Consider the following 25437-nt stretch of genomic DNA (forward strand, 5'->3'; position numbering starts at 1 on the left):
TGATCACCAACATTCTTGACCACCGCTCACCAGCAACACTGTCACACAAGCAGCAACCATCCAGGGAACTCTATAAGCCAGCACCCAAAAATCTGTGTAGATGCCTCAGTTTCCCTGATATCACCATCACCTCCTAGAGTACCAAAAAAGGGTAGTGAGTGGTGCTGTGTCTAAGGCTATGCTGGAGAGAGACATTCTCATCTGGAAGGCAGCTATGCTCACCACTATACCACCAATGCCACTGTGACATTCTCATCTGGATCAAAGTTATAAGATAGCAGGAACCTTGTTTCCCTCTTCCCCAGAAATGAAAATCCTTGATTAGGGACATTTCAGTCCCCAGAAATCTAGTACCTAATTTCAGATTGTCCTTGGGAGCTCACCAAATCACCCGGCTGGCTCAGGGTCAGCCGGCAGCTGCTCAAGATAAACTCTGCTTTTCTGCCTACTCAGGCCTTTCTCTCACAATTAATGAGATCCTGCCGCACTTCCCCTGGGAAAGCAGAACAATTGCTTCGATGAGCAGGTGGCCTTGGCCTGCACAAGCCCTCGATCCCCTCACCAGGGATCAGGGATTCAAATCCTGCCTGCCCAAGCCCTTGGCAACACGTGACCCCACACTCCCAGCCTCCTTCTGCCTCTTGGTTATCACATCCCTTCCCACCTACATTCTCACAACACTCCATCCCAAATGTTTTCTTTTCTTTTCTCTTCTTTTTAAATATCTTTATTTAAGCACCATGATTACAAACATGTTTGTAGTTGAGTTTCAGTCATAAAAAGAACACTGCCCATGGACCGGAGAGATAGCATAGCAGTAAGGCATATGCCTTGCACACAGCTGATAGAGGACAGATGGTGGTTCGAATCCTGGCATCCCATATGGTCCCCCTAGCCTTCCAGGAGCGATTTCTGAGTGCAGAGCCAGGAGTACATCTGAGCACCACCCGGTGTGACCCAAAAACCAAAAAAAAAGAAAAAGAAAACCACCATAAAACCTCTTCACCAGTGCAACATTCCCACCACCAATATCCCCCTTCTTCCTCCTCTCCCACCCCTGTATTTGAGACAGGCATTCTACTTCTCTCACTTATTAACATTGTCATGGTAAGTTGTTAGTGTGGTTATTTCTCTAATTGCATTCTCCATTCTTTGTGGTGAGCTTCATATCCTGAAGTCCTTCCAGCCCTCATCTCTATTGTCTCTGGGTATATTTCAATAATGTCTTTTATTTTTTTAATCCCACTTGACTGAACTGAACCTCCTCACAGAGACCTTCATAACTCCATGTCCCCCATCAAAAACAGCCATATCTAAGGACTAGGGCATTTTCACTGCCACTTGTGGAGTGCTCCCCAGTGTTTGCCCTGCCCAGACACACTGCTTGCTGTGTTGTGGGCAGCCACAACAGCCCTTAATGGTGTTCAGTAGACCCTGCCCAGTATCCCTTTCCAGTTTAGGCTGGCCCCCTCTTCCTGTGAGCTGGGGCAGCAACCCACATGTTGAGGTAAAAATTAGCTCCCCCCCACCCCCAAGTACAGTTGGTTTGGTCCCAGAGGTGCATGGGCAAAGCAAAACAACCCTGGAGAATGAGGCTGGGTTTGGGCCCAGAGATGGGTGAAAGGAGTGGGTTTAGGGAAATGAGAGATACTGCCTATATGCCACTGGCAGTCCCAGGCTGGCTGGAGGGGGTGGCAGGAAGCCAGAGGTCAGCTGTGGTCACAGAGAGCTCCACGGCACGCCACTCCTAGGGCAGGTGCCTGCAGCCAGTTCTGGCATGGGGACTCATTTCTGGACACTGGGAAGAAAGCCAATAAGCAAGTAGACAGTTCCAGCTTGAGCCTTTGGGAGCCAAGATGAGATTGGAGACAGAGGGGTGTCTGGGGTGACGTCAGTTACACAACCGAGAGACAATAAGTAAGCCTCATTCAGGAACACTTTGGGCAGAGAGAATGGGGAGGGGAGAGCCTCACGAGTATCTAGAGCCATTTTCCAAAGTGGGTGATACCTATAGTGGGGGAAATGAGAAGTTTTGGGGAGCAGTAATGGCCTTGGTGCAATTAAGAGAATCTCAAGAAGGTTTAAACTCTTTTTTAACTTTATTTATTGATTAATTGATTGATTGGTTGTTGGACCACACCCAGCAGTGCTCAGGGATTACTCCTGGCTCTGCACTGAAAAATCTCCCCTGGCATGCTGGGGGAACATATGGGATGCCGGACTCTTAACCAGGTGGCTCTCAGGTCAGCCGCATAAAAGGCAAATGCCCTATCGCTGCTCTATCTCTTCAGCCCCAGAAGGTTTAAACTTTAAAGAAGGTTGGTTTTCTTTTTTAATTCCTGCCTGATTTTTTTTTTTGTTTTTGTTTTTGGGCCACACCTGGCGGTGCTCAGGGGTTACTCCTGGCTGTCTGCTCAGAAATAGCTCCTGGCAGGCACGGGGGACCATATGGGACACCGGGATTCGAACCAACCACCTTTGGTTCTGGATTGGCTGCTTGCAAGGCAAACGCCGCTGTGCTATCTCTCCGGGCCCCCTGCCTGATTATTTTTCTGAAAGGGGCACAGCAGATAAGAAAGTTTGGATGCCTCTGGGTTTGTCAGTGGGAGATGCAGTGCACACTGGACCAGGCAGATGCAATGGGGACGGACATACCTGAGTCATCACTTTGTCCATATATGTCACCAGACATGGAAGATGTTAAGCAGAGTCTGAATCAGGAGAGGAGGGGGCAGGTGGGGAGTAGCCCAAGGGAGAGGAACAGAGCCAGATTGCAGCCCAAAGCAGGCATAGCAGTATGGAGGCTAGAGAAGGACCTAGTATAAGAACCTGAACTCGGGGCCAGGGAGATAGCACGGAGGCAGGGCATTTGCCTCTGAGGCAGAAGGTTGGTGGTTCGAATCCTGACGTCCCATATGATCCCCCGTGCCTGCCAGGAGTGAATTCTGAGCACAGAGCCAGGAGGAACCCCTGAGCGCTGCTGGGTGTGGCCTATAAACAAACAAACAAACAAACAAAAAAGAACCTGAACTCTGGTCACAGAGATAGTGAGGGTTGGGTGGGTGGAATAGACGTCAGGGTGGCCCCAGGAGGATCTGCAGGTTGGGGAGCACTGCACTTTACTGAAAGACTGAAGTGACAGCGAGATGAGGGCAGGTAGGGGGTAGGTGGGGGCAGGTGGAGACTGTGGTCCTTAACCCGTTCATGCAGGGGGGCGAGATGGGGCAAGAAAGAGGACAAAGCCCACCTACTCTCCCTACAAAGCCCAGCACTCAGCCTTGTGTGCTTTTCATGCTTGAGGACCCAGGGCTCAGCTCCAGATGCCAGGGAGTGCAAGGGAGTCGCCCCAAGAGGGAGGTGAGGTTGTCAGAATTGCTGCCTGAGGTGGCACAGGGTCCCCTCATCCCCATCAGGAGAGCCAAACCCCTCTGCCCCAGGAAGGGCATGGGAGAGGAGTGGCCAGAAAGGGTCTGCTGCCCCCCATCTGAGCCTCAGGGGGGCCCAGGGTCCATCCAAATGGGCCTTTTGAGAAACAGGCTGAGCCATTGTGCAGAAGAATGCCCGGAAATCCGCGCCTCCCTTCTCCAGCGGGGATGGGGCTCTTCCCCCTGGCCAGGAAACTCCAAGTAAGCTTCCGGAGAGTGGCTGGGGAGGGGGCTGGTGTGACCAAGGGTACCACTGTCACTGGTGGAGACCTGAGCGCAGTCCTTCTGTTTCCTTATGTCTCTGCTGTCTGAAATCCAGAGAAAGCCGCCAGCTTGGGCTCTCAGGTTGCTTGAGCATCCTTGGTGCGGGAATGGGGGGGACACTGGGAACTCCCAGAATCTGTGCCCCCATCAGCCAGGACTTCCTTCCCTGGAAGAGGATCTGTCTTAGAGAAGGTGCGGAGATATGGGAAAGCAGTTGAGGGAGTTACAAGAAGCAAAAGAAAGGTCCCTGAGTTACCAGTTTGGGACTCTGGCCTTAGGTCCCTCCCCTTGGGGAGACCAGGAGCCTGTTGGGTAGTGAAGCCCAGCAGTACTTTGAATAAGGTGGAGGGTCTCAGACCTGACCCGCACAAGCCTGCTTGTCCTTTTGCAGGAGAGATCACTAGAGTAAAGGGGAAGGGGAGAAGGGCCCAGAGCCTGTCACACTCTAAGACAAGCGCCAGGAGAAAACAGCTGAGCCACGTTGAGCTGACCTGGGGCAAGTGATCGCTGAGGTCGCCCTGCATAGATCTCAGCTCGGTGCTGAAGGATGAAAAGCTGCAAGAGGGGCCGGAGAGATAGTATGGAGATAAGGCATTTGCCTTGCATGCAGAAAGAAGGTCGGTGGTTCGAATCCCGGCATCCCATATGGTCCCCTGAGCCTGCCAGGAGCAATTTCTGAACATAGAGCCAGGAGTAACCCCTGAGCGCTGCCGGGTGTGACCCCCCCCCCCCCAAAATAAAAAAAAAGACAAAGAAAAGCTGCAACCGACTAGTGGTGACCAGAGACTCAAGGGATCAGGGGCCATCAATTTGGATGCAGCACCTGGGTCATGAAGTAGCGAGGGGAGGACTCCCCAGGCCAGCCCGAAACACCCTCTACCAAGCCTAGAACCCCAGGGGAAGGGGTCGTAGGTGTGCAGACAGCTCCCAGCCTGGAGCGGTACCCGGCGCTCTCCACTCCCACCACCTCCCCAATTGTTGTTTTCCCCCCTCCCTGGCTCCTGGGGCTTCTGTGATTGGAGATGGGACGGGTGGTCTGCGCTAGGATTGGCTTCTGGACCAGGGGGACGTACCTGAACAGAACCCGCCCCGAACCTTCAAAAAACCAAGCTCAACCCGGAGGACCCCGCAGATCGGGCGGGCGAGAGCGCAGCGCCAAGGCAAGGGGGAGCAGAAGCCGGTGCCAGCAGAGCCAGCACAGCCCAGACGCCCTAGGTGCCCTCGACGGGGGACGGGACACCAAGCGGGTCGGCCCGGAGGGGGCCACCGTGCGTGGGGGACCCACAATCTCGCCTCGGGAGAGAGAGAGAGAGAGCCATGGGGTCGGCGGCGCTGGAGATCCTCGGCTTGGTGCTGTGCCTGGTGGGATGGGTGGGCTTGATCCTGGCGTGCGGGCTGCCCATGTGGCAGGTGACGGCTTTCCTGGACCACAACATCGTGACGGCGCAGGCCCTGTGGCGCGGGCTGTGGATGACGTGCGTGGTGCAAAGCACCGGGCAGATGCAATGCAAGGTGTACGACTCGGTGCTGGCCCTGAACCCCGAAGTGCAGGCGGCCCGGGCGCTCACCGTGGGCGCCGTGCTGCTGGCACTGGTGGCCCTTTTCCTGAGCCTGGTGGGCGCGCAATGCACCAACTGCGTGTCCCCGGGCCCCGTCAAGGCGCGCGTGGCTTTCACGGGCGGTGCGCTCTACGCGCTGTGCGGGCTGCTGGCCCTGGTGCCCCTGTGCTGGTTTGCCAACATCGTGGTCCGCGAGTTCTACGACCCCTCCATCCCCATGTCGCAGAAGTACGAGCTGGGAGCCGCCCTGTACATCGGCTGGGCCGCCTCGGCGCTGCTCATGTGCGGCGGCGGCCTCATGTGCTGCGTGGCTTGGGTCTACGGGAACCAGCAGGACCTCAGTTTCCCCGTGAAGTATTCCGCGCAGCCCCGACGGCCTGCTGCTAGCAGCGGTGACTATGACAAGAAGAACTATGTCTGAGGGTTGGTGGTGGGCAAGCGGGGGGGGGTCCTTGCCACTGCTGTGAAACAAAACGAACCGATCTGGAGGACTGGACTGGACTGACCAGCCAGGGGGGGAACCTGGCATGGACCGCTGGAGTGTCCGGCTCGGTGTGATGCCCGGCTGGACCTGGACGCTGCCCGTGTTGGGGCTCAAAAGCCCCACATTCAAGGGACCTGCTCTTCAAAGGGCCACCAGCAAGGTCCCAGATCTTTGTGTTGTCTTAAACAATCGATATTATGCATTTGGCGGGATCTGCTGGGTTTCTCAGTGTGTGTGTGTGTGTGTGTGTGTGTGTGTGTGTGTGTGTGTGTGTGTGTGTGTGTGTGTGTGTGTGTGTGAACCAGCTGGCTGGGAGAGGAAGAGGGTGGGGTAAGGATGCAGTTGTCCGGTAGGATGGAAGATGCGGCTTCTCAGCCTGGCCCTAAGGGTAGTGGATGCCAGAATACTTCTCACAGCTTCTGCCGCCTTTAGAAGGGCAGTTAGTTGCTGAGGGCCAAGGCTTTCTGTGCTGCGGGACACATATGCAGCAGGTCTTGACCCTCGTCAGCGGGATCCTGAGCCAAGGAGAAGCAAGCAAGACACTTAGCTTGAACCTCTCGTCCTCACCTCCTCCCCCCAACAAGCTCCTGGGGCAAGTTTATGGACAACAGATCCTGGGAATGGGACTGAAGCCTTGTACTGCCGCATGGCTTGAGGGGAGGGTGAAATTTTGCTTAGTAAATGGCTTAAACACCTTCTCTGTGTCTTGGTCTCTTTCTAAGCCCCCTTTCTCCCTCTGGCTCCCTTCTCGTGAACTTCCTGTCAGAGCTCGGGTCCAAATCTCTTGGCCTTTGCTCATGTCCTCTCTGTCCTCCGCTCGCAACACAGTCCAAGCTCACTGCAACCTATGAAGGTGAGATTTGGAGCTGTTATTGCTGCTGAGTTCTCGGGGCTGGTGTGGAGCGGGGATCATGCAGGTGCCAACAGAGGAAGGTAAGCTGGAATTGTCCCCCAGTCAGAAAGGCTGGGGTCTGGAGGGCTTGGACTGCAGATGCTGCTGAGTGGGCAGCCAAGTTGCTAGCTTTGACTGGAAGAGGCTATAGGTCAGGCACTTTCCTCCTGCCCCTCAGGCTTGCCTATCTCTGGGTGATGTCTCCAAGTAGACACTGTTATCTGCTGTAAAGAACACAACAGGCTCTTCCTGGCTCCGCTGAGGGTGAGTAAGAACAGAGGTGAATCCAGATGTGTGCCTGAGTCAAACAGAACTAGCTGCAAACCAACCAGCATGTTGCCATGGGAAGAGTTACTGGTGGGTGGTCGCCCAGGATTGGCTCCGGCCCCTGTCCTAGCCCTTTTGCCAGTTTTGGTACAGATCTATATGTGGTGTATGACTACCCTGCTGTCCCCGTTAGACTTGCACTGACCCTCAGCCTATGTGCTAAGTACACTCTCTGGGACTCTTCTCTTGGGTCGGACCCCTAGAAGTCAAGGCTGGCTTTTGCCAAATGGGGAATCTATAGGGAATCCAAAGCAGAATAGTAACTCTGGGTCCTATGAACCACTGAATTAGTGTGCCTTTACCTTCTGCCAAATGTTGGAGAGAGAGCAGTGGAAAAGTATGGGGGTTACAGGGAGGAACCTTAAGGCCAACCAAAGGGAAGACTTGGCATCTGGCTTGACCCCAGAGATGCCTGGGCTTTGTTCAGTAGCAAGGAGTTTCCTAAACCTGACCAATGTAGGAAGGGGGAGAATCATGGGGCTGGAAATATAGCAAAGCGTTAGGGCATTTGCCTAACTCGCAGCTGACCCAGGGTGGACCTGGTTCGATTCCCAGTATCCCATATATCCCCGAGCCTGTTAGGAGCAATTTCTGAGTGTAGAGCCAGGAGTAACCCCCAGGCACCACAGATGTGGTCCAAAAACCAGGAAGGAAAAAAAAGAAAAAAAAAGGGGTAGAACCTAAGGACATGGGTTAATAGAAGCCACTGGATTATCTGCCCTGAATTCTGGGCAAATTTCTGGATAAGGCCCGAAATAACCAAAACCACACCAAACAAGGGCACCCAAGAATTGGCCCCAATCAGCTGTATTCTCTAGGCCATTCTTTACAGGCTTTGCCCACCAACCCAAAGCATGCCAAAACCATGGGATTAAGGTGCGTGCCTTGCACACAATCAAACCAAGTTTGATTGTTGGCATCAAATACAGTCCCCTCTGTGCACTGCCAAGAGTAAGTCGAGTGTAGTCAGGAGTTGCCTCTGAAACTTGTTGGGTGTGGCCCAAATGATGGATTTGAAATACTCTTACTGTCAGCCGGAGAGATAGCATGGAGGTAAGGTGTTTTGCCTTGCATGCAAAGGTCGGTGGTTCGAATCCCGGCATCCCATATGGTCCCCCCCGAGCCTGCCAGGAGCGATTTCTGAGCCACGAGTAACCCCGAAGTGCTGCTGGGTGTGACCCAATAACCAAAAAAAAAAAAAAAAAAAAAATGCTCACTGTCAAATACATTGGAGGAAACAGTGGGGAAATAGAAACTGACAGGTTCCTGAGGGAATTGTTGGCAGTGGCAGATAAGTGCTGTGGGTGGGGACCAATGTCCTTTTCTGTCTAGGGAGCCTGAAGGACAGGACGGTAAGAAGGACCGCGGTTCGATCCCCCGGTGTCCCATATGGTCCCCCCAAGCCAGGGGCAATTTCTGAGCACTTAGCCAGGAGTAACCCTTGAGCCTCAAATGGGTGTGGCTCGGAAAAAAAAAAAAGATTTGGTTCCTGGTATTATTATTATTGGGGCTGGAGTGAAAGTGATAGCACAGTGGTAGGGCATTTGCCTTACATGCAGCCAACCCAGGATGGACCCAGGTTCGATCTCCACCATCCCATATAGTCCCCTGAGCCTACCAGGAGCGATTTCTGAGTTCAGAGCCAGGAATAACCCCTGAGCAACACTGGGTGTGGCCCAAAAACAAACAAACAAAAAAAAATAAATTTTTTTTTGGTTCCTGGAACAAGTTGAGTGATTAGCTCCTGTGCTGATTTCCAGCTAGGCTTCAGGATCTCTGAATCCACAGAAGGTTCAAGACACAACCAAGAGCTACCCCAGGATTAGAGACAAGACAGAGGCGTGGTTCCTAAAATCAGCATTTTATTTCATTAAAAATCCACCATCCCTGAACCTAAACTTCTATCCATAATTTAAAATCTACAAAAATGCTTGTTAATATAAATAAGGAGAAGGAGGCCATTTCTGAAGAAATCAAATGCTGGAAAAGAAAAGAGAAAGGAAAAATGAGTTTCAAACAATTCTTAACACTCCCTGAATTAAACAAATGACCTGATCTTCCCTCTGATCTGCTGGGCTACTGCCTCTGATTCAGCCTATCGTTCAGGAGGGAGAACAGGGCATCCAGGGGTAGGAAGCTATCATTTTTATACAAACTCTTATCAGGTCCAGGTTATCCATTTGAGACCCTGATGGTTGTGTAATACGTCCTAGTGAGTAGGAGGATCTGTGTACAGATCTTATTCAGTGGCCTTGTGGGCTTTATACAGCTTCTTTTCCACCCTCATCCCTGCTGGTCCACCCTGGTGGACCAATATGGTGGCCCCAATAAACCCCATAAATTGTGGTTCCCTGAGTCTCCTATGTGCTCCTCAGTAGAGCCTGGCAAGAATGGGACCTCACACAGCTCTGAGCTTTACCAGGGGTGGGGGAGAAGGACTCTGGGTCAGCACAAGGATCTGGGCCATTACAGCTCTGACAGGGCCTGGCAGTGCAGGAGACATAGGGTGGGCATAAGCAGCCACTGGGACAGGGCTGGGGTGTGGCTTGTGTTACAAAATGATCAGGAGAAACAGCACGCCCCTGGCCCATTTCCTGATGCCACCCCCCTTCAAAGATGGGATGTGTGAGGGCACTGGGGGAGTCCTGCTTATGAAGGCCCATGGAGAGGGAACATTTTACAATTCTCAGCTGGGTGACTGCCAAGTTTTGTTTTGTCAAAAGTTAAGGGCACAAAAGCCCAGAGAGACGCCTCTGTGTTCTGTGGCAAGGCTGTGAAGGGCTGCAAGGATCCAGGTGGCTCTCCAAGGGAGGCAGGGGTTCTTGTTCTTAGCAATGCCAGGAGGCCTTTGTCCCATGTGCTGTGCGGAGGCCAGTGGTCAGTGTGTTCAGGGAAGGGCAAATGCCAGCTCTTTCTGAAGGTTCCCAGGAGCTTAATGAAATTAGTTTTCTCAAAAATGGCCCATTGTAGCACTTGGGGCAGCCAAGGGACAGGCATTCCTGGGGAAATTGTTTTGACCCCAAATCTTCTGAGGAGCCTTACTCTGACTGGAAACCCAAGTGAAAGACTGCTTGAGGAAATGGAGGAAATCAGGGGCACTTGGACAGGGTCTTCTGTCTCCCGAGTCCACACAGGAACTTGGCCAGGACCTGGCTCCCGCAACTCACCTTCAGGACAAGAGGGAAACTAGTGCATCTAGAAACTTGCTCCGATCCTCTGCTTTCAATTCAATTACTAAAGTAATGAAAGACAAACATCTGTGAGGTGGGAGGCTTGGGACAAGGGAGGGAGAAGTGAGAAAAACAAGTGAGGCAGAGCTCTCGCTCCTCCCCACTGTTCAAGAGTGAAATAAACCTCCAGCGCATTCCAGTCTACAAAGGTTCCTTGAGGGCCCCAACTACCAGGGACGAAGAGGTCACATCTCTCTGTCCTATTTAAACCTCAGAAACTGCCGGCTGGGACTGGAGAGATAGCATGGAGGTAAGGCATTTGCCTTTCATGCAGAAGGTCATCGGTTTGAATCCCGGCGTCCCATATGGTCCCCCGTGCCTGCCAGGAGCAATTTCTGCGCATGGAGCCAGGAGTAACCCCTGAGCACTGCCGAGTGTGACCCAAAAACCACACACACACACACACAAAAAAAAAAGAAACTGCCGGCTGCCCAGTTGCAGGCTGGAGCTGAGGTCATCAGGGAGAACCTCTGGGTAGTTACAGTGCCAGTGATGAAAGCCAGTGCAGGGGACATGGTTGATGTGTTAAGGGCCTGAATCTGGCCCCACCCTGCTGGCAGTGCCCTGCACCACAAGGAGTTGGGGTGGCCCTGAGGTTGGCAAGAAGCCAGTATCCCAGCTTCAGTATCCTGACTGTAGCAGGGGATGGGATGTCTCTGACATGAATTTCATGTCTTTGGGGGCCTTTCAGGTTCAACGCAGCATACCGGTCCTCATCACGCAGCAAAGTTGGGCCAGCCAGTCCTGTGAATCCTCTGGCATGGCACCCACCAAATCCCATCTCACTGTCCATTCACAGGAAAATCAAGCAGCTCCTGGCCCTCAGTCCTTTTTGCATAGAGATGGGGCCTTTTTTTTTTTTTAACTTTATTTATTTACTTATTGGTTTTTGGGCTACACCCAGAAGCCACTCTTGGCCCTGCACTCAGAAATCACCCCTGGCAGACTGGGGGTACCATATGGGATGCCAGAAATTGAACCGGGTCCCTCCCGGGTTGGGCAAATGCAAGGCAAACGTGCTACCACTGTGTTATCTCTCCAGCCCAGAGATGGGACATTTTACAAGCCAGTTGGTGTCAACTTCTTCCACAGAAAGAGGCAGGAAGTGGAGCTGCTATAGCCTACAGGGTCTGCACTGAAGCCAGGCAAGGCAGGGAACTGAAGCACATAGGAAGTCTTCATGAGTGCTTCATCAGGATAAGGCATTTGTGGGGGAGACATAAGAAAAGGCCCTCATAAGAGATGGCTGTTAGAGGCCAGAGTCTATTCCAATACTGAAGCTCTAACCTACAGTGACTATATCTGGAGATGGGTCCTTCATGTGGTGATTGGGTTAAATGAGGCCCTAAGGGTGGGTCCTAACCCAATCCTGTTGCTCTTACAAGAGAGGATGATTCTGAAAATGCAGAGGAGACAGCTACCTGCAAGCCAAGGAGAGAGACCTCTAGAGAAACCGACCCTGTGGCTACTTCAGCCTTCCAGCCTGCAGAGTCTAAGAAAGAAATCTGATTTAAAATTCTAGTCTGGCATTTGGAGAGATAATACGGTGGATAAGGCATTTTGCCTGGCACATGTCCAACCCAGGTTTGATCCCCGATACCTCATATGGTTCCCCAATTTCCACCAGGAGTGATTCTTGAGTCTACATTCAAGCTGAGTTAGGAGTAACCTAAGCATCACGGGGTGTAGCCCAAAATCCAAAAAAATGTTAAAATAAAATAAAATGTCTGGGGCCCGGAGAGATAGCACAGCAGTGTTTGCCCTGCAAGCAGCCAATCCAGGACATAAGGTGGTTGGTTCGAATCCCGGTGTCCCATATGGTCCCCCATGCCTGCCAGGAGCTATTTCTGAGCAGACAGCCAGGAGTAACCCCTGAGCACTGCCGGGTGTGGCCCAAAAACAAAACAAAAAAAATAAAAAATAAAAAAAATAAAACGTCTGAAAGAATAAAAAATGAGGATGGCCAAATGTGAACCTTGTTCCACTCTGGTATCTTGGGGGCTGTAAGTAGTATGGGGCACTGATTGGCTGCCCACGTGGTTTCCTAAAATGCCCGACAGGCAGGTTCATGCGGCATAGTGAGGTCAGTACAGGAGTCATGACGCAGACCACACAGTGAGTGGCCTTAGGTAGATCTTTCATGATACAAACAATAGTCACCATATTGGTGAAAATGAAGTCCTAGATCACCTCGAGCCTGCTTTGTTATCCACAGAAGGAGTTGGTTGACACAGGGCAAAAAACTGGTGAATTGATGTCACAGGCTGGAGCAGGCCTACAGCTGCTTGGGACACATCCATTCCTCTTGAGGGGCCACCCAAGTGAGTCTGCTCCGCCCAGCACAAGCAGCAGGGCCTGTAGCCTACCAGAGAGATGCACCAGAGCGTCATCTGACACAGTTCCAGGAGGCAAGAGGACTGTGGGTAGGGAGGGTAGACCTGCTGTTAACAGCTTCCTTAGTCCTTAGGTCAAAGGCACATTGATGTAGGAGACTCTTACCTGAGAGATCAAAGTGGTTATGCAGTGTTCGGGAATTGGTGCCTTCTGCTGCTTTCTCAAATGCCCGGCCAAAGAAACTGTAAGCACACAAGAAGCATTGGGAGACCCTTCTCATCCTCTTGGGACAGTAACCAGAGTTGGCAACCATGCTGCCCACTTCACTCACTAGAAAGCATCATCTTCTACTCTTCCCCTCTCTCTGCTCCAGCTGAGCCTTTCTTTTTTTTTTTTGGTTTTTGGGCCACACCCGGCGATGCTCAGGGGTTACTCCTGGCTGTCTGCTCAGAAATAGCTCCTGGCAGGCACGGGGGACCATATGGGACACCGGGATTCGAACCAACCACCTTTGGTCCTGGATCGGCTGCTTGCAAGGCAAAGGCCGCTGTGCTATCTCTCCGGGCCCCAGCTGAGCCTTTCTAAGCTCTGGGCACTGACTCCCATTCCTGAGGCTTCAGAGCCTGATTCAGACTACAGCATCCCATGTACCTGGCACTGCACCACCAGCTAGAGTGTCTCAGCTGAAAGCCAACCAGTGTTGTGGGATCAGGAGGTACCAGCAGCTCTGGGTGTCATATGCCTTTGTGGGAGTAGTGAGGGCAGGGGTGAGGAAGAGGACTTAGGGGTATGGCCCAGCATGCACTTATACAAGAGTAGAGGCCAGCACAGAGAGAGCAGGAACTCTCTGGGGTGCAAGGCCACCACAAGTAAGGGTGAGCAGCAAGAAGAAAGTGAGTGTGGGGATAGTGGGGTTGGGGTGGGGGGGTGGGAAGGGTCTTCAGGCAAGTATGGAGTTTGTACCTTTAGGAAAAGGCTTACAGGAGACTGCCAATGAGAGAATGCTAATCACAGACTAACCTGGCCTTGGAAGCCAGAATGAGAGGCAAGCCACAGAGGGCACTTCAGGAAGCCCAATATTACTCTGAATCTCAATGTGGGAAAGCAACTGGGCTACACAGAAGAACTTGCCTTCAAAAAGGCCCTGTGTCTCTCCATGTGCTGCCAAAAGGCATTTTCAGGCCCAGGAGAATGTCACAATTCATCAAAGCTAAGTTAGGACCATTCTGGACTCAGACTATAGGATAGCCCTTAGCTCCCCTACCCATTCTATTCTAGTATAGGCCCTGGGGTATCCTACAGTTGGGGTACCCACCATCACTATCTCTGACCAACTCTCAGGAATTGCTAGGGAGTGGTGGAATTGCGGCACTGACTGTCCAGAGACTGACACCCAAGGACAGATGCAGGTAGCTCTTACTGGGCCAGGTCTCCAGCCCTGCTGAACATGGAAGGCACAGCAGGGAGAAGAGGTATCCTAGTAGCTCAGCTGGTTTAATCAAAGTAGGCAGAGGACAAGAGAAATATGCCTCAGGTGAACTGTAGGGCAGGCCAGAGAAAAGTAAGATAGTGGGAGAAGCTTCTCAAAAGTGCAAGACCTCAGGGGATATTCTCACAAAAAGCTGGATAACAGCCCAATCTAAAAGGATGGAATGAAGGGTAACTTTCATTTGCAGACAGCCTACTACAAGAAGTCTCTCTGAAAAACTACACCCACAGAAGGACCAATATTCAGGAGGAAACAGACCACAAGTAAGCATTAAGTCTAAACACGTTTCCTAGACTTTTAAGAACAGGGGTGGTCCAGAGAGCTCCATAGAGTCTTGTCTGAGCTCATGTATTGCATGCTTGGGCTCCATCCCTGGCACTGCAGGAAGAAACCCCAAACAATGTCTGGACCCAGAACCAACAGAAGACAAAAAAGCAAAAAAAAAAAAGGCTGAGTATTTCCATTCCTGGGCTGGAGCGGTGGTGCAAGCAGTAGGAAGTTTGCCTTGCACATGCTAACCTAGGACGGACCCCAGTTTGATCCCCCAGCGTCCCATATGGTCCCCCAAGCCAGGAGCGATTTCTGAGCGCATAGCCAGGAATATCCCTGGAGTATCACTGGTTGTGGCCAAAACAAACAAACAAAAAAAAACAAAAACAAAAACAACATAAAAAAGTAATAAGGCTAAGGGAAGGGAGGAAAGCAACATTTATGAAATCTGAGTGGCCACTGTAGTTCTGAATTCTGTGAGGTGAATACAGCTATGTATATTATGTGGCTGCCACTTCTCCATGCTGCCAAGATCAGAAGTGCCAAGATCATTTCTGCTGCAGGCTGGGGGGGCCATGAGTCCAACAGGATGCTGGGGAGAAGGTTTCTGCATACCTTAAAAAACCCTCTTCTAGGGCCCGGAGAGATAGCACAGCGGCGTTTGCCTTGCAAGCAGCCGATCCAGGACCAAAGGTGGTTGGTTCGAATCCTGGTGTCCCATATGGTCCCCCCGTGCCTGCCAGGAGCTATTTCTGAGCAGACAGCCAGGAGTAAGCCCTGTGCACTGCCGGGTGTGGCCCAAAAACCAAAAAAACAAAAACAAAAAAAACAAAAAAAAAAACAAAAAAAACAAAAACCCTCTTCTACATCTGAGTTCTCATAGCTGAGCTCTTGACTGGTTTGTTGTTGTGATGTGTGGGAGCCACATACTCTGAGATCGATGAGTACCAGGGATGGATTCCAGGACCTCATACACGCACTCCTACCACTTGATCCACACCCCAGACCTTAGCTGAACTTTTAAATGCATCAGGGAACAGAGAATTTGACTCCTAATGGCCTAGGAGATGATGCCTGCTAGGTTACAGTGAAGCATGGACAAGCTGCTGAAGGCTTATTTATAAAGGTTATAAAGGTTTTTTTGTTTGTTTGTTTTTAGTCTACACCCTTGGGTACTCCCAGCTTATTCCTAACTCTGTATTCAGGGATCACTCCTGTCAGGCTAAGTAGACAATATGCAGTATTAAGATTAAACCCAGGTCAAGTGCCCTAACCATTGTCCTATTACTCTGCCTATTTGAGATGGTTTTGAAGACAATGCACAGACACAGTTGGATTTGAGGAACCTAACAGGTAAAACCTAAATTCTGGGTCAACCTTTGAGACCCTCAAATTTTTAGTAGTCCTGGGCCCGGAGAGATAGCACAGCGGCATTTGCCTTGCAAGCAGCTGACCCAGGACCAAAGGTGGTTGGTTCAAATCCCGGTGTCCCATATGGTCCCCCGTGCCTGCCAGGAGCTATTTCTGAGCAGACAGCCAGGAGTAACCTCTGAGCACCGCCGGGTGTGACCCAAAAAAAAAAAAAAATTTTTTTAGTAGTCCTTGAAAGAGTGTCCAGGACCAGAAGGCAGAGGCTGTCCTCAAAGAAGAGAGGCTCTTCACAAAGCTGGGCATCAGCTATACCTCACAGTGTCTAGAGCCATTATCACTGTGTGTGATGATCAGTCGTTCTCAGGAAGTGAGAGATTCAAGGCCTTAAAGTCAGCTCCAGGAGAGGCTATTCCCAGACAGCTCAGTACACGACCTGATTGACACCCAGGATGGCTTTTGCTATTCCATCACTCACTTAGAAATGCAAACTAAGGGGGACAAAAAGACAGTACATCAACAGGTTATCTTGCATGTAGTCAACACTTATCTTGCATGTAGTCAACCCAGGTTCATCCCATATGGTATCTAAGCCCTGGCAGAAGTGTTCCCTGAGTATAGAGCCAGGAGTAAGCCTGAAGCATCATGGGTTTGGCAAAAAAAAAAAAAATGGTCCTGTAGAATAATCTTTACTCCAGGAACAGGAGTGAATAGTGGGCAGGGCAATTGTCTTGTGCTCAGCTAACACAGGTTTGATCCCTGACATTACACAGGATCTCCTACCAGGAATGACCCTGTGAGCACAGAACAAGGAGTAAGACCTGGGTACTTTTGGGTATGAACCAAAACCAAAACAAAAATAAATGCAAGCCAAATCATAGATGTGAAGAGGGCAGAGATCATTTCTGGCCTCTGAGGTTCTAAGTCTGATCCCAACAGTTGGCTTTTGGTGGCCCAAACCAAGAACAACAAGAACTCAACATAAGCTCTAAAGCAGTTTGGGGGGGCTGGAGAGATAGCACAGCGGCGTTTGTCTTGCAAGTAGCCGATCCAGGATCTAAAGCAGTTTGGGGGAGATGAGGCAACCTGAATTGGAAGCCTCAAAACCTTCGGTAAATGGAGTGAGTGGGAAAGGATCTCCTTGCTTCTGAAGCAAGCATGACCACATTGGACAGAGCGCACAGGCAAGTATCACCCCCCAGTATCTTAGGACTGAGAATGAAGTTGGCTTACTTCTTCCTATCCGAAGTATCGGTCTCCGGGGGGATGCCCACCACCGTCACTGTGCCCTGCTCCACACTCAGTGGGGCAGCCATCACCAAGGGCAGCAGCTTGCAACGCCGGTTCTTTGTCTGTAGAGGCAAAGTGTACCCTCAAACATGGCCCTGCAGAGGGCTCGCACACACTTCACTGCCTAGATGCCCTGACAATGCCAGGCCCTGTTCCTCAAGAGCTTCCAGGGGACTCTTCCCAGGAGACACTCACACCCCTGACATCCTTTCCCTCAGTCTCCCTGTTTGCACTGCCCTTAACCACTGTCCTCTGGGCTTTTGTCCCCCTAAGCAGTAGTCACTCTGTTCCCTCCCCACCAACCTCTCACTCCACTTCATTTCCTATAGGCCCTGCTACTACCTGAGGCTACATAAATTCCTTCCTCATCCCCTCAGTAGGAACATTCTCTCAATGGAAGGTACTCCAACTAATTCCTCACCGAACACACAAAGGACTTGAGTAGCTGCCTGCTGAGTAGGCTCAGAGAGGCTGGTTTGGAGAACAGCATGACATCCGGTGTGCCCTGTGGGAGGGAGCCTGGTCAGTGGGGCTATGGCAGGCAGTGGCCCTGTGCCCATGCAGGGGAAAGCCTGACCTCCATGAGGGAGCAGTAAAGGAAGGGTCCCTGGGAGATGACCAGATTGGTGCAGAGGCAGCTGGCAATAGTCTGCTGGGTGGCTTGTAGCTGCTTCTTGGCAAGTTCCAGGCCGCGGTACAGTTTGTCTAGGTTACTCCTATAATGTGACAGAAACACACAGCTTCAGCAGAGACACAAATAGTGCTGTGTTCTGAGCAGCCAGGGAGGTGGGTGAAGAAATTCTTTTGACCAGAGTTTCCCTTCCCAAGACAGTAAGGCAAAAGTAGATAAACCAGGGGCTAGAATGATAGTACAGCAGGTAGGATGCTTGTCTTGTACACGGCCAGCCCATGTTAGATCTCCAGTATCCCATATTGTTCCCCGAGCCCACCAGAGTAATTCCTGAGGAGCTAGAGTGATAGCACAGTGGGTAGGGCATTTTCTTGTATACAGCTGACCCGGGTTCAATACCCAGCATTCCACATGGTCCCCCCCAAGCCTACCCCAAGGAGTAATTTCTCAATGCAGAGCCAGGAGTAACCCCTAAGTACCACCAGGCATGACCCAAAAACAAAACAAAACAAAAAAAGTAATTCCTGAGCGTAGAACAGGAGTAGTCCCCAAGAACCAGGTGGTATAAACCCAAAACAAAAACAAAACAAGAATAAAAAACAGATAAAGCCACCAGGATGAACTGATTTTTGTTTCAGTATTGGAGCCAGAAGACCAGCAACTAAGAGCTCAAGGAGGGACCAGCAACTAAGAGCTCAAGGAGGGACTAGGAAGGCCCTGGAAGGGGCCTAGGAGTTGGGGTCGGAATCTTATCACCTGACAGATGGATTTTGATCATTCCCCCCAAAAAAGGGAGTCTTTCTAAATATACTAAAAAGAACCCTTTACAGCTGGCTAGTATAGTAATTAAGTCATTTGTCTTGAATACAGTTGACTTAGGTTCAATCCCCAGTACCCCATATCAAATGGCTTCCTTTTTTTTTTTTTTTTTTTAAAGCCTACAGCACCCGGTATTCCCAGGCAGTCTCCCATCCAAGTACTAACCAGGCCCGACCCTGCTTAGCTTCCGAGATCGGGCGGTCAGGGTGGTATGGCCATAGACATCAAATGGTTTCCTGAGCCCTACTATAGGTAGGTGTGGCCCCAAAACCAAATAAGTAAGGAAGAAATGAATGAATGAAGGAAGGAACTGGAGAAGATAAGACCTCAAGTAAAGTCTATGAACCCAGCAGGGAAGGGCTCCTGTGTGCCAAGATTGAACTGTGCCCACATATGAAGACTTGCCAGCTTTCCAAAATCCACTCTCGAGTATGAGGCCCATCAGAAATTCAAGGAACCTCTGAGGCCTGAACAAATGAGTTAGAAGAGACTGATAATTTAGAGGACAAAAATAAAACAGAATTCTTAATTAATACCTTTGGATAAATTTGGGCAACTCATCCGTCCATAAACGAAGAACAGGATGCTAAGAAAAAACATCAAAAACTAGGAAGTGTTTATGGAGAGTAAGATGATTATAAAACTGAAAAAATTCACTCAAAGTTAGAGGATAAGGTCAAGAAAAGCTTCCTTAACAGTGACAATAAGACAAACAAGGAAAATGCTAGGCAAAAATAAAAGCTGTGGCCTTGTGCCAGGAAGCCTGAAAGGAAGAATAAAAAACCATGGATGTATTTGCGTCGGGGGTGGGTGGGGACATCATAGAAAGAACAGGAAGCGTTTCCAGCTGTGGCACGGGACCTTGGCTCAAAGGGCAACTAGACATTTGACACAATACCCAAAATAAAGACCACCCTAGACACCTGGCTGCAAATCCCACACGCTGAGAGAAAAGAAAGACCCCACAGGAGTCCTGAGTAGGGGTGGGACGTATTTACAAAAAACCAAATGGGAATCAAGGACAAAAGGATGTGGCTATGTGGTAGAACTCATGCTTTATATGTGTCTGTCCCAGGGTTTGATCTCTTGCACTGTACAGTTCCCTGAGAACCATACCATCAGCAGTGACCAAATACCATGCTGGGATAGTTCCTAGTACCATGGAATGCAGCCCTTAAACCAAAAGAAAACAATAATAAAAATCCAAACCAAACCAAGGGGCCAAGAGTGTGGCTTAGCAGAAGAGATCAAACATGTATGATCTCACTTTCCAGCAAGAAAAGAACCTGTGGCTCAGTCTCCCCATTAGCACCACACTCTTTGAGAAAACAGGTAGATGATGACATCTATATTCAAGATGAAATTACAGAACTGAGGATGTAGCTCAGTGGTAGAGCTCTTGCCTTGCAAATATGAGGCCCTGAGTTCAATCCTCAGCACCACCAAAAGAAAAGAAAAGAAAAATCAGGAGGAAATTACATGATGCTAGGAAGATAGCTTAAGAGTCAAGGACCATGTTCAGTCCTTGGCATTCACTACATGGTTCCCTGAGCACCACCAGAGTAGCCTGGGTGGCTCTGGTGACCCTCAGCACAACTTGGCCTAAGCAATGCTACATAGATAAAGGATGAATATGATAGGGAGTGACCCCTCAGGTTTCCCAAACCCCCAAAATGAGGAAATTATCTTCAACCTTGAAGTTATAATTTCATCTTGAAACTACAAGTTAAATCTATATTATCAGAGGTGCAAACTCAGAACAATCACTTCTATATAGCCTCCTTGAAAAGTGATTGAAAAATTGTACTAAAGCAAAACAAAGTTAAAAAGAAAACAACAACAAAAGGATGAAGGACTGGAGAAATAATACAGCAGGTAGGCCAGACCTGGGTTCAATCCCCAGCATCCCAAATAGTTCCATGCCAGGAGTGATTCCTGAGCACAGAGCCAAAAGGAATTTTCAAGCACCACGGTTATGTACTCCCCTCAACCATCTAAAAAGACAATGATTGAAAAAAAACTGCTGACTCTAGCCAGGTTCCAGTCAAGGGCTCTCCATGGTGATCACAGGCAGCAAGCCTAAAGAACAGAGGGCATAAGCCACTCAGAAAACAGAACTTCAGGCTCTCATAGACAAAAGGAACTCAAGAAATTTCTGCTGAACAAATCTGGGAAAAATCTAAAAAAGAAGCAATGCAGGGACTGGAGAGAGCACAGCAGTAGGGCATTTGCCTTGCATGCAGCTGAACCAGGAGAGATGGTGGTTCGAATCCCGACATCCCATATGGTTCCCTGTGCTTGCCAGGGGCGATTTCTAATGCAGAGTGCTGGAAGTGATAGCATGGAGGTAGTGTGTTTGCCTTACATGCAGAAGAACGATGGTTCAATCTCGGCGTTCCATATGGTTCCTTGAGCCTGCCAGGAGCAATTTCTGAGCATAGAGCCAGGAGTAACCCCTGAGGGCTGCCGGGTGTGACACAAAACAAAATAAAACAAAGGGAAAGCAGAGCTCCAGAGAAAACGAAAGAGTGTATAAAAAAAAAAAAGGCAGAGTGATCTCTGCACATTAATAACTCAAGTATTTTCTGTGAAGAGTGAAGTAACACTGATTGTCATCTTTTAGAATTAACCTAGAGCCAAAGATGAGAGGACTTAAGCACAGATTTCAACATGCGTGAACTAGCAGGGAAGTGAAAAGCAAGGATGCTCATCTCGCCTTCTCACAAAGTAGGGAGACTAGACACACTGGTGACAGAGCATGATGTATGTTACAAAAGAGTGTTACAAAGGAGCTGAAAATAGCTGCATTGCCACTGAGACAGAGGGAAGGAGCACAAAAGTAGGGAAATGATCTTTTGTCATGGCAGGAAGTCAGTAGACAATGTTGAAAAGTGATCCATCAATTCAGGGACAGAGGGCTAGAATTTGGTAGTATAGTTTTGACATCTCTCTAGAGTACCTAGATTGCAAAACCCCAAATAAGGGATCCATATTTAAATACAACAAGGTTGAAATGAGAAAACATTACAGATGCTAAAATATAAGCAGGAGATAACAAACCACCAAGGTCACATGATTATGATTTGCTGGCATCCATGCAAGAGGAAACAAAGAAGCAGCAAGACCTAAGAGTGATAATGAGGGGCCGGAGAGATAGCATGGAGGTAAGGCATTTGCTTTGCATGCAGAAGGACTGTGGTTCAAATCCCAGCATCCCATATGGTCCCCCAAGCCTGCCAGGAGCGATTTCTGAGCCTAGAGCCAGGAGTAACCCCTGAGCGCTGCTAGGTGTGACCCAAAAACTAAAAAGAAATAAAAAATAAAATAAAAAGAGTGATAATGAAGCCCAAGGAACAGGAGTAAAGGGTCAACCACATGAGTGTAAAGGTCAAAGAGCCAGGGTAAAGACTAGGTTGCTGGAAGTGGTCTGACTCCTGGGAGTCTCATGACTTGTGAGAGCTTTCTACAGTGGACCCCTCACTGAGGAGAAACTGCTAAGAGAATCTCTTCTATTGAGCAGCTAAAACAAGATAGAGAAGAAAAGAGAAGGGACAAGTGAAAACACCTTAGAGTGGAGATTCTAATAGGTGCAATTAGCCCAGAAAATAAAATAAGTAGGCAGTTATGCCTTGCCCACGCTAGCCTTCGACAGACAGCGGTTAGATCCCCCGGTGTCCCATATGGTCTCCCAAGCCAGGAGCGACTTCTGAGTGCATAGCCAGGAGTAACCCCTGAGAGTCACCGGGTGTGGCCCAAAAACAAAAAACAAAAAAATAAGTAGGCAGTTAAACTGAAAGAAGTAAATCCATGTCCATTTGCAGGTAATGGTCTTTTTTTTTTTTTTTTTTTTGGTTTTTGGGCCACACCCGGTGACGCTCAGGGGTTACTCCTGGCTATGCGCTCAGAAATTGCTCCTGGCTTGGGGGGACCATATGGGACACTGGGGGAATCAAACCATGGTCCTCCTACGCCAGCGCTTGCAAGGCAGACACCTTACCTCTAGCGCCACCTTCCTGGCCCCGAATTTTCATACATAAAAAAAAAATCCTAAGAAATCAACTAAAGGGGGCCAGAGAGATAGCATGGAGGTAAAGCATTTGCCTTTCATACAGAAGGACAGTGGTTCGAATCCCGGCATCCCATATGGTCCTCTATGCCTGCCAGGGGCAATTTCTGACCATAGAGCCAGGAGGAACCCCTGAGCACTGTCCGGTGTGACCTCCAAACAAACAAACAAATCAACTAAAAAGTATTAGAAGGTTTCATTATAATTCAATATTTTTACACAAACAAAAGTAAACTGCATTAATTTTTTTTTTTTTTCGTTTTTGGGCCACATCCGGCAGTGCTCAGGGGTTACTCCTGGCTCTGCGCTCAGAAATTGCTCCTGGCAGGCTCGGGGGATCATATGGGATCCAGAGTCAAACTGGGTCTCTCCCGGGTCGACCGCATGCAAGGCAAATGCCCTACCGCTGTGCTATCTCTTCAGCCCCTGAGGTTTTTTTTTAGATTCAATATTTAATTTAGGGTCCAGAGAGATAGCACAGCGGTAGGGCGTTTGCCTTGCATGCTGCTGACCCAGGACAGACTAGGGTTTGATCCTGGCACCCCATATGGTCCCCCAGCCTGCTAGGGGCTATTTCTGAGTGTAGAGCCAGGAGTGATCCCTGAGCACCACTGGGTGTGGCCCAAAAACCAATCAATAAATTAATAAAATTTAAAAGAAATAAAAAAAATAGGGGCCAGAGAGAGCACAGTAGTAGAGCGTTTGCCTTGTATGCAGTGGATCCAGAATAGACAGTGGTTTGAATCCCAGCATCCCATCTAGTCCTAGGGACTGGATAGATAGAACAGTGAGCGGTAAGGTGTTTGCCTTGCCAGAGGCCAACACAGGATGGGAACTGGTTCGAATCCCGGCATCCCTTATGGTCCCCCGTGCCTGCCAGAAGCGATTTCTGAGCACAGAGCAGAGCCAGGAGTAATCCCTGAGCACCACAAGGTGTGACCCAAAACCAAAACAAACAAACAAACAAACAAAAAAAGCACCACATTGTTAAAGAAATTTAAGAATGCTGCAGAAAACCAAACCAGCATAAAAAAATAAAGTCTTTCTATGCAGTAGCAACAAACAAAAGAAAAATGAAGTTAAGGGGCCAGAAAGACAATACAGAGATGAAGGTGTTTGCCTTGCATGCGGCTGATCCAGGTTCAATCCCCATGATGATCCCCATATTGATCCCCTGAGCTCCTCTAGAGTAATTCCTGAGTACTACGGGATGTGGCCCCCAAAGCAACAATTAAAAATTCACATGGTAATTCTAGGAACTAAGTAAGAATAACCAAAAATGGTTCAAGTGACAGGCATAAAACCATGTGTTTACAAAAATACCTGGGTCCCAGAAGAACAGCTCTATCAATGACTTAGAATACCTGCGTAGCAAGGGTAAGATCACCTGTTCAATGCCCCAGTACTTCAACATGTACTAGGTTTGGGCCCGGAGAAATAGCACATCGGCGTCTGCCTTGCAAGCAGCCGATCCAGGACCAAAGGTGGTTGGCTCGAATCCCGGTGTCCCATATGGTCCCCCGTGCCTGCCAGGAGCTATTTCTGAGCAGACAGCCAGGAGTAACCCCTGAGCAAGGCCGGGTGTGGCCCAAAAAAACAAAAAAACCAACAAACAAAAAAAACATGTACTAGGTTTGATTCCCCCAAGCATCACCAGGAATAATCCCTGAACACAGAACTAGGAGTAAGTCCTGAGCACAGCCAGGTGTGGCCCAACTCCCTTACCCTTCACTAAAAAAATAAAGAATGGATTAGGATAAATAAATAAAATGAAGGTTAAATTATAAGACACAAAATGAAAAAATGGGGCTGGAGAGATAGCATGGAGGTAAGGCATTTGCCTTGCATGCAGGAGGACGGTGGTTCAAATCTCGGCATCCCATATGGTCCCCTGCGCCTGCCAGGGACGATTTCTGAGCATAGAGCCAGGAGTAATCCCTGAGTGCTACCGGGTGTGACCCAAAAACCAAAACAACAACACCAACAACAACGCCTTAAGAGGTAGAAAAAAAAGGGAAGGGAATACAAAAATTAAAAATAATGAGATAAGATAGAGAGGGGTCAGAGTGATAGCACAGTGGTATGGTGATTGCCTTGCACACGTCCAACCCCGAATGGACCCTGGTTCGATTCCAGGCATCTCACATGGTATCCCAAGCCTGCCAGGAGCAACTTCTGAGCACAGAGCCAGGAGGAACACCTGAGCACCACCAGGTGTGATGCAATTCCCTCCCCCCCCAAAAAAAAGAAAGATCAAGAGACACTGGCACATACTTTGGAGTGCAGAAGATATGCATCGTGCAGCTCTGGTTTGTGTGAACTGTGATTTTAACTCACACTAGCAGTTTCAGCAGGATGTGGGGACCTGCAGATCTATCTTCTGAGCTATGTTAAGCTGAAGGGAGGGAGGTCATTGCCATGTACACTACCTGGAGAGTGAGTCCAGAGCCTGGATGAAGTTATCTGTTCCTGAGTCGTCCTTCTCGGGGTTCTCCATCAGCGACATGGTAGCAAAGACCACATCACTAGCCAGGAATTTGTGTTTGAACCCAAAATGAATGCTGAAAGTCTGCATGCGCATGTCTTTCATCCTGCAATGAGAATGGTGACAGTTAGGAGGGTGAAGGACCTATCATCCTGAATGCATATGAGTAGGCAGGGATGGATGAACCTTTTCTGGACCACAGGATGCAACAGGATTCCCGTGGTGACCTACAGCAGAGCAGGGGCAGCCAGGCACAGCTTCCGTCAGGACACCAGAGGATTTAATGGAGCAGGGCTCAAAACTGGCCCCAATGTGTTCTTCCTAACTAGCCCAGTTCCTTAGCTGAGTGAGGCATAGCTAGGTTGGCCTGGATTTAATGTTGTTTAAAGAAAGTTAATCCAGAGCCAGAGAGATAGTACAGTGCGCAGGGCACTTGATTTACATGTGCTCACTGGGATTTGATTCCTGGCACCACATATGGTCCACTGAGCATGCCAGGAGTGT

At 49.6% G+C, this 25437-nt stretch overlaps 2 protein-coding genes and 1 pseudogene across 2 annotated transcripts in view; 1 reads left to right on the forward strand and 2 right to left on the reverse strand.

The window, feature by feature from the left end:
* The first annotated feature begins 4930 nt into the window (after window positions 1–4930).
* Window positions 4931–5674, forward strand: CLDN5 (claudin 5). The gene has a single exon (XM_049764658.1). The coding sequence runs from the start codon at window positions 5007–5009 to the stop codon at window positions 5667–5669; it is 663 nt and encodes a 220-aa protein (XP_049620615.1). The 5' UTR covers window positions 4931–5006; the 3' UTR covers window positions 5670–5674.
* A 3122-nt stretch (window positions 5675–8796) lies between these two features.
* The window catches only part of CDC45 (cell division cycle 45), a 34852-nt gene continuing 18211 nt past the window's right edge, over window positions 8797–25437 (reverse strand). The window contains exons 13-19 of the mRNA XM_049764672.1: window positions 24878–25039; window positions 17510–17648; window positions 17354–17437; window positions 16876–16994; window positions 12681–12757; window positions 10119–10185; window positions 8797–8931 (exon numbers count right to left, since the gene is read on the reverse strand). Of these exons, the coding sequence (XP_049620629.1) occupies window positions 10121–10185; window positions 12681–12757; window positions 16876–16994; window positions 17354–17437; window positions 17510–17648; window positions 24878–25039 (646 nt within the window). The 3' untranslated portion in view covers window positions 8797–8931; window positions 10119–10120. The remainder of the gene's footprint in view (window positions 8932–10118; window positions 10186–12680; window positions 12758–16875; window positions 16995–17353; window positions 17438–17509; window positions 17649–24877; window positions 25040–25437) is intronic.
* On the reverse strand, window positions 18499–18605 carry LOC125995276 (uncharacterized; annotated as a pseudogene).

Source organism: Suncus etruscus, chromosome 17 (genome assembly GCF_024139225.1).
Source record: "Suncus etruscus isolate mSunEtr1 chromosome 17, mSunEtr1.pri.cur, whole genome shotgun sequence".
Classification (NCBI taxonomy): Eukaryota; Metazoa; Chordata; class Mammalia; order Eulipotyphla; family Soricidae; genus Suncus; species Suncus etruscus.

Excerpts from the sequence above, each read along its gene's own strand:
- CLDN5 (XM_049764658.1), top strand. The coding sequence starts at position 5,007 with ATGGGGTCGGCGGCGCTGGAGATCCTCGGCTTGGTGCTGTGCCTGGTG.